Source organism: Macrobrachium nipponense, chromosome 40 (assembly GCF_015104395.2).
Source record: "Macrobrachium nipponense isolate FS-2020 chromosome 40, ASM1510439v2, whole genome shotgun sequence".
NCBI lineage: Eukaryota > Metazoa > Arthropoda > Malacostraca > Decapoda > Palaemonidae > Macrobrachium > Macrobrachium nipponense.
The window spans coordinates 22,209,445-22,218,574 of NC_061101.1; the positions used below are offsets into that span (position 1 = coordinate 22,209,445).

Consider the following 9,130-nt stretch of genomic DNA (forward strand, 5'->3'; position numbering starts at 1 on the left):
GCATGCTTTACTAGACCATAACTCGCGATCGTTGGTTGACACGAACAGTTTTTTGTTCATTATCACCGATTTCAAATGATGAGCAGGGAATCGTAATTATCCTGAAAACGTTTATTAACTGTATAGCACACACTCAAGTACTCTTTATTAACGACCTTTTTCTTAATCCAGGACACATGTTGACATTTGTGAATGAATAACTGTAAGGCAAAGCCATACATTGACATCAGTCTCATTATACCAGTAACATTAGAAGCCAACTCGAACGAATTCGGACGCAGCCACCGTCACTTTGATCGCCAACGTCGTCAGCGAGTTTGGTGGACTCCTGCAGATGGCTGCGTCCATTCTAGGCGTCAAGTAGTCACCTGGTACTAGTGACTAGTACACCGTCTGTTGATATTTCTCCATATCTACCCGAGGTACTACCGTATATTTACTGATACGGTCTCGGTGGAAGAAGCATCGCTACAGACCTTTGGTTTTCCAGCCAAGGAATCTTTGCATAGCTGAAGAACCATCCCGATGTGACGCCGACAGAACCGCTGTAGTGATGGATGTCTCCTTGACTTTGGTAAGTGATTTTGATGCCACAACTTTTCAATGTGGAGTTAATCTGCTTAACCCAGTAACAGTTTTCTACAGCAATCGGCATCGGGTCCTCAGCTGTCAGCTAAGAACTCGTCAGTTAAGAACCCGCTCGGCAAGCATTTAGGCTATCCAAATTGTTAACAAAAAGTAAAATTAACAACTTGGCAATTACTCTACCCGACGCACCACCATTTGAGTTTACGCTTTGCGGGGATACTTTTGTTTTGTGTGTTATCCTTTTCTGTATCGTATTTTATATATTTTAACCCGTGTAAGGCTATTGTCATAATACACGGCCGTTCACTGTCACGTTTTAGCTATACGTCTCGTCTTTCCTTATTAATATAATAATTTAACCCCTGGGTATATGATTATCACTGGGCGACTTTTGGTAGATATTCTGGCATACGTGTGCAGCGTTTCATGTATGGAAGGTTATTCTTTGTAATATCAAACCCCCTTTTTTGGCGTTCTAGAATTTATAAATCTGATACAAACGTTATTCGAATTATTAGTTGATACTAATCATCAGATTTTTATTTGAGGGGCCACATAATGGCACTTACCTAGTTTATATTAAAGTTATTTTGCGAAAGATATTGCATTTTGTAGTCCTTATAATCCTGTCTTTGGGCTAATGCTAGGTTCGCGTTATGGATTCTACATCGTTGACGATGCATGTCTTGTTTTCTAAATAAAAAAGAACCTTAAAAGTAAACTCAGGAATTTATATATACGTATATATATATATATATATATACATATACATATACATATACATATACATATACATATACATATACATATTTATATATATATATGTATATATATTTTCTTACTTGACCTATACTCTGTTTTTTTCCATCTGTCCATCCGCCTGTGGTGGTCGCGCATGGTAACATTGCGTCCCGGGCTTTAAATAGTTACGCTATGTGCAAGTTTTAGGTAAATAAAAAGACATCTTGGTGTACAATTGCAACTGAAAAGTGTTTTAATAATTTACTGTATGCGAATTACACCGTTAATATTCGAAATAGGATATTATTTAAAGCCCGGGACGCAGTGTTACCATGCGTAAACACCACAGGCGGATGGACAGATGGAAAAAAACAGAATATAGAGCCAGAAGGGATGGCATTGTAGCCAGAGGGTGAGGGGTGTTTTTGGACAGCAAATACAGGATTTTATCATAAACTTCGCGACATTTGTAAATAACTTTCCTTTAGACCCATTTACACGAGCATTGTTTCAAGTACGTTTATGAGTTCGTCCGTTTGTTCTATATCAAGCCCTTCCTCTGTAACGTCCCAGAAGAAATATATATATATATATATATATATATATATATATATATATATATATATATATATATACACGTATATTTATTTGGAGAGAGAGAGAAGTAAACTAAAGAAGTATATTGCTGATATGAAGAAATGAATAATCAAGTGAAATTATATACATTTACCGATTTTAAGAATATGAATAAGAAACAATGGTTATTACTTAGGATGAAGCTATGTAAATGTCGCATGCACTGAACGTATAATAGTAAAATTAGGGTTATAGTATATTGTCGTTGCGATATTTCGATGAACTGGTTATATTGTTTAAACGGGTGAACCATCTCTGTTGATTAAATGGGTAAAACGTCCCTATATATGAAAGTGTTAAAACGTCTCTTGATTAAATGTGTTAAACATTTATTACTTAAAGGAGTAAAACATCTATTTGATTAAATGGGTAAAACGTCTCTTGATTAAAGGGGTAAAACGTTTATTACTTAAAGGAGTAAAACATCTCTTATTTGATTAAATGGGTAAAACGTCTCTTGATTAAAGGGGTAAAACTTCTCTACTTGATTACAGCGGTAAAAAATCTCTTGATTAAAGGGGTAAACATCTTTATTAATTAAAAGGGTAAAGCATCTTTATTAATTAATAGGGTAAAACATCTCTATTGATTAAAGGGGTAAAAAAATTCTTGATTTAAGGGATAAAAATTTTCTTGATTAAAAGGGTAAAATATCTATTAATTAAAGGGGTAAAACATCTCTATTTGATTAAAAGGTTAAAACATTTGGTATCGTGAAATTTCGCTCTAATAAACACTTTGAGATGAAATGGGATTCGTGGAAGAATGCAAAAAAGAGTCATTGTTTTGAAACAAGATACCAGGCGCACACAGCAAGCGCCTCATTGGCGTGGTCGGTATGATGTTGGCGTACCACCTCATTGGCCGCGAGTTCGATTCTCGGGCATCCCATTGAGGTGTGAGAGATGGGTGTTTCTGGTGATAGAAGTTCACCTCGACGTGGTTCGGAAGTCACGTAAAGCCGTTGGTCCCGTTGCTGAATAACCGCTGGTTCCATGCAACGTAAAAACGCCATACGAACAAACAAACTAGGCTCATATCAATGAACTGAAGCCCAGTCATTTTCTGAAACCAAATCATAGGATTTTTCAGCGCCGTGTATTAGTTTATGATTTTTATTAGAAAAAAAAATTCTTATTTTCATGTGGTACAGCCAGATCTGCGCTAGGTGTAGACCTTTGATCTGCTAATCTTGAGTGAACTGATAGATTGCGGAGTTGTCACCTAAGCGAGCAGTCGGAATAGTTTCTGGAGGGTTTTCCAGGTATTTGTCAGATTATCTAAGAACTTTGCTTAGTATTCATGTTAACATAAAGTCGTTTAATAAATATACACAGAGAGGCGTTAAATACCGTTGCAATGAATTCTTTTCACCCTGCATACTTCACCTTAACGTTCATAGAGTTGTGAACTTTCACGGACTTTCGTCTGCCATCAGCTTAAGTCTAGCAGATTATTGCACTGCGTCTTGGCAAATTGTGGAAGGTAGTCCACTGCTCCCTGTATGCAACACTGCCTCTGTCCCCCCCATAGATTTCTTGTGCCGTTCACGAATTGGCGGACGTGACGGTGAATCTCTTCCATACTTAACGTAGTTCAGCGTATCCGGTGTTGTTTCAGTAAACCATGATAAATATTGTGCCCTTTTTAGATCTGTGTGTGTGTGTGTGTTTGTTTTTTTTTTTTTTTTTTTTTCTGCTGCCCTTATGCCAGCACGGGGCTCTTGCTCATAGAGCAGCCCGTAATTTCTGAGCAGGAGCCATTTTTTTTTTTTTTTTTGTGGGGGGGGGGGAGGTGAGTTGTTCATCAACAGGGCACTTGAAATAAACTAGTGCAATGTGATTAAAATCTTCGATCACTGCCGAGTACATAGGACAAATCTGATTAAAATATGTCATCAACGGCTTTTGTAACGTATTTTATTTTAAACTGTAAAGAAACTTTATGGACACCCTGTATTATCTAATCCGGAGTTTTCAAATATTCGAGAACAGGGCAAAATGCGTAAAACTGAAATTTGATGCAACGGTTTAAAATACTTCCCCAAGTTCCTAATTCGTCGCTTCCTGTCTTGAATTGAATTGAATTGGATGTAGAATTTAGGCCAAAGGCCAATTGCTAGGACTTAACGAGGTCATTCAGCGCTGAAACGGAAATGGGCAGTAAAATGTTTGAAAGGTGTAAGAGGAGGGAAACCTCGCAGTTGCACTATGAATCAACTGTTAGGAGAGGTTGAAAAGTGAGATAGAAGAAAGAGAATACGAAAGGAGGTACAGTAAAAGGAACGAAAGGGGTTGCAGGCGGGGGCCCGAAGGGACGCTGCAAAGAACCTTAAGTCATTTGAGCTTTCTATCTTTGAATGGTAATTTATTAGGCTACTTTAGTGATAAAGTTGAATAACCAAATTACCTCCAAAACTCTGTACCTGACGTGAGTTGACCCCGGCCTAGTATTCTTTCTTGGCTTATGTCGCTCAGCTTTTAGATTTTGTTTAACTGGCAACTTTTTTTCCCCTGGTTTTTTGCTGACAGAGCATAGTATTTTGTTTTGGTTATAATTTTAAGTATGGATCTATTTTTATCAATTATTTTTTATGCATTTTTACAGCTTTGAGAACGAGACAGGTCTCTTGAAACGTAAGCAATATGGACACACCTACTATATATATATATACATACATATATAGATATATATATATATATATATATATATATATATATATATTATATATATATGTATATGTATATATATACATATATATATATAATTTGTGTATGTAGATATATGCACGTATATTTTAGTGTGTTTTAACCTAAGTATATATAGTTTAATTTTTAATGCAAAGTTATATATTAAAGTTATATGTGATATAACGTCGACATTGCTGCATATTTTCGATATAACCCCAAGTTGCCTCTCGGCTTTATTATTATAGCCGATCCGGTAACCATGGTTTGCATGCCTGGTCTCATTGTAAGCGAATAGATGACCCAAGCAAAAAAAAAAAAAAAAAAAAACTCGCCATCTTGACGGAGTCACTCGGAATGTGTAATTTTTTTCTCTTGAGTCGGGTCACTGGATGTTGCAAAAAAAGTGATTGAATAGATTTATAGATTTTTTTTTTTTGTGTGCGTGTGTGTTTTAACTGTTCTTGGAAACGTTAAGTGGTGCAACTGTTTGAATTTCGAGAGAATATAGACTCGCGATTATTTACGTATTATTTTTTTTTATGTATTCAAGTCATGTTAAAGCTGCTGACAATGTTTTTTCTGAGAACGTTAGGAAATGTGTATTTCTACCCGTGTTAGAATATGCATAAGAAAGGAACACGCTTTAGTAAGATGTGTTTAAATGGCATTTATTGCTTTAAATGAGACTTATTACGTTATAATGAAACAAGGGTATACTCAGCGTCGGCAGGCAAGTGACAGCAAAAGAAATGAATATATACTTCAAAAGAGAAAGTAGAGTAACAGAGGCATATACTGCAAGATATAGTTTGGAAAATAACGGGAAGTAGAGGTATGTTCAGGCCACAAAAAAGGGAACTAACAGGAAAAGTGGAAAAATGAGTAAAGATATACTGTACTAAGTTTTAACTCTCGGTACTGCGGTGAAGTATATCATGAAACATAAAAAAATGTTGCTAAAGATGCAGAACGAGGAAAATGTTAAGAGCTCCTAGAAATGCCGCAATAGACGCAAGAAAGGGAGGGATAGGTTTAGCAGGAATAGGATGAAGGTGCCTAAATAAATGGAAGAGGTGGAGGTAGTTGGAAGGATATAATTGAGGAGGATGAAATAACAGGAAATGATAAAAGAAAATAAGAGAAATGGATAGAACAAACTGGAAGGCCCCGTCCACACGGCCGAGCTTTGCTCGACGAACTTTGTTCGATGTGACGTCAGAAGCGGAGAAACCGCTGCACAGTTCTGACTTTTCTCGCTGTTTCTCCGCTTCTGACGTGACATCGGACAAAGTTCGTCGAACAAAGCTCGACCGTGTGGGCGGGGCCGAAGAAGGAGATCAACCGTATGGGTAGAAATCAGTAGCACATCACTCGTTACTTTGCAAGCATGATAACCATTAACACATAACGAGTCTTATGTGTCTGAGGGTTGTAATCAATAGCACATAAGCCCGTTTTAGTTTTTTGTAAAAGAAAACTATTAAGATGGCGTTGTCTGTCCGCCCTCAGATCCTAAAAACTATCGAGGCTAGAGGGCTGCAAATTGGTACGTTGATCATCCACCCTCCAATCATCAACCATACTAAATTGCATTCCTCAACCCTCGGTAGTTTTTATTTTATTTAAAGTTAAAGCTATAGTAGATTCACATCAACGGTGCATTTGATGTCTAGGCCCGTGCCTTACGACGCTCCTGATTGGTTGTTGATAAGCCAATCCCGAGAGAGTTCGCATAGGCAGGATGTATAGTCCACCTCTCCTGAGGGATACGTCTTTCAAACGTATACCTCAGAAGAGGTGGAACATACTACATCCTGTCCATGTGAACTCTCGAAAGAGTTTCCAGCCCTGTGATTGGCTTATCAACAACCAATCAGGTGCGTCATAAGGACTGACCTAGACGTCAAATGCACGGTTGATGTGAATCTACTATAGCCATGACCGTGTGTCTGGTACCACTAAAGATGCCAACAACACAAGCCACCAGCGGGCCGTGGCCAAGTTTCATACAGCATGCTGTACAGAAAACTCGATTATTTGTTATCTTTTTTCATTATTTCTATTATATCTAAACTGCAATGCATTAGCCGTTAGAAAACCGCATTTCTGACTCACTCTTGAGTAGAAAATCCTTTTTATACATACGGTACGCAAGGTACCAACAACTTTTGATTTTGCTTCCATTTTGCAGGCAGTGAAAGGGCAAGGTAATTGGCAATGACGATTGTGTATTTCATTTTCTGAAGTGCGAGGCGGCTTTTTAAGATTGATCCAGGTTAGGTCACGATGCATTGGCAGGTCCAGGTTTTAGGACATGAAACTGTCGTTGTTATATTCCTTGACTTAAAAATTATTCATGATAAAAATCCTGTAGCCTGTTAATAATAATTTTAGGGAAATTAGGCCTAAAGGTTCAATTTCTTCAAGCGCTGGGACCAAAGAGGTCATTCAGCGCTGAAATGGATATTGAGAGTATAACGGTCTGAAAGGTGTAACAAAAGGAAAACCTCGCAGTTGCACTATAACCAATAATTGTTAGGAGAGGGTAGAAAGAATCATGGAAGATAATGGAAGGAGGTACAGTAAATGTTAAAAGTACTAATGCCTACAGTGCACCGCTTGAGATGCACTGATGTCGTGGCACCCCCCCCCCCCCCCCCCTCTGCCTCTATAGGGAATAATCCTCAAAAGGGGAAACAAGTTTGTTACAAAAACCGTAAGATATTTTATGCCATTTTCACCGCATGATTAAGTGTACGGGGAGGGGGCTATAAATCCAATACCAATGATATCGTGATTTTACGTAGCCGAGAGTGGAAAATTTCTTTTATAGATTTTTGTGGGATTTTTTTTTCGTGGATGGGTGAGATACCGTGTAAGACACGCGATAGCAGACAATGGTGTGTGTGGGTTGACTTTTTTTCTATTTCTCTCTCTCTCTAGATACTGAATAGTTTGTATTCCCTTTTTTCCGGCCCCCAGCAACCTATTTTTTTTTTCCTATTTTCTTCCAAAATTCACTCGCTTCATTCTTATGGTAGATTATTAATTTAGATGATATTATTCACCAAATGACAAAGTAGCCTTTTCCACGTTTTGTCCGTCTGTCTTGCATATCTTGTCATCATTATTTCTCGAATGTTCTATGAATGTTTAGATGAATATTCATGATATAATTAAAAATTACTCCTAGTAGCATGAATCTTGAAATGGAGAAACAGATCCACAGTTATGTTCTATATGTATATATATTTCAAGATAAATCTGGACAGAAACCTTTCGGGAAACTTAGATTCCGCTATTCAATGTCTTTTTATCTTTCAAAATATGTAGTACATATAAAGGTCAGACTTGTTTCTCCATATGTATAACTGAATCACTAAAGTTTGGAAGGTGATAAATGCATAAATAAAGGTATAAACCACGAAGGAAAGGGAAACATAGGAGTAGCTGCAATATCTTTAGACTCAACGTCCTGTAATTAGTTTCTCCATAGTTTCTCCATGAACCATAATTCTAATATTTAAAGCGAGGTTACCGTTTTCTTTGGTTTTAGGCGTTGGGGTGTAGCACTACTATCTCCTGTTTTAAAAGGATTGCCGTGAGGTCTTCAAAGCTGTCATAAACAAAAAACCATTTAATTCAATGCCTGATAATGACTGCGTGTTTTCTTCCAACATCAAAAGGAATATAGCTAAGTAAGCGCAGGGGGTTTGCTATTTTGAAGCCCGAACATTCAAAATTACAGCGATTTAAGATTTTACTTTACAATGATTAAAGATTCTCATTTCCTTTGTTTAATCTGATTAATTAAAGGAACGCAGTTGTTTTGAAACGGAAGAATAAGGAATTGATATCACATCGGAAAGATATGCATGACTATATCAAGGGTAGTATTTGTTTACGTTACACTTATGGAAAATGCTACAGTGCTTTTTGTGAGAGACCTTGTGCATATATGAAGAGAGATATGATATTAAAGTTTTTTTTTTTTTTATAGAGAAATTAAGTCACCGTCAGTGTAGTATGTAGTTAAATGAGAACGATGGAAATTGACCAAACATTCCCATCAGTGTATAAGGTTCTTGTGGAAACTTATGCAATCTTTCAAAATTAGCGCATTACTCGATTCAATTCTAGTTAAGACATCGTCTTCTTGAAGGTTTTATAGTTTTGTGTGAAAACGTATTTCCTATTTGTTGCGTTTGTAGTACATCATAAAATAGAAATTAAATGCTTAGCTCGTAACTCTTGGTATAATGCACAATTACCGCAGAAAAATCTGATGAAATCTGAATTTTCCCTGAGAACGATGATCATGAAGTAAGTACATTGAAGAATTCATTTTGGCTGAGTTGGAAATGGAACCCGTGAACTAATCATATGGGAAGTACAGTTCCGAAATCAGAGGGGACACTCCACAATGTTCAAACTAAAGAATAGAATACTGTCTCTAAGATCTACCGGCCCTACAT

At 37.0% G+C, this 9,130-nt stretch overlaps 1 protein-coding gene across 1 annotated transcript in view; it reads left to right on the top strand.

Moving 5' to 3' along the window:
- The first annotated feature begins 369 nt into the window (after positions 1-369).
- Positions 370-9,130, top strand: part of LOC135212193 (uncharacterized) — a 236,110-nt gene continuing 227,349 nt past the window's right edge. Inside the window, exon 1 of the mRNA XM_064245638.1 lies at positions 370-574. Within this exon, the coding sequence (XP_064101708.1) occupies positions 554-574 (21 nt within the window). The 5' untranslated portion in view covers positions 370-553. The remainder of the gene's footprint in view (positions 575-9,130) is intronic.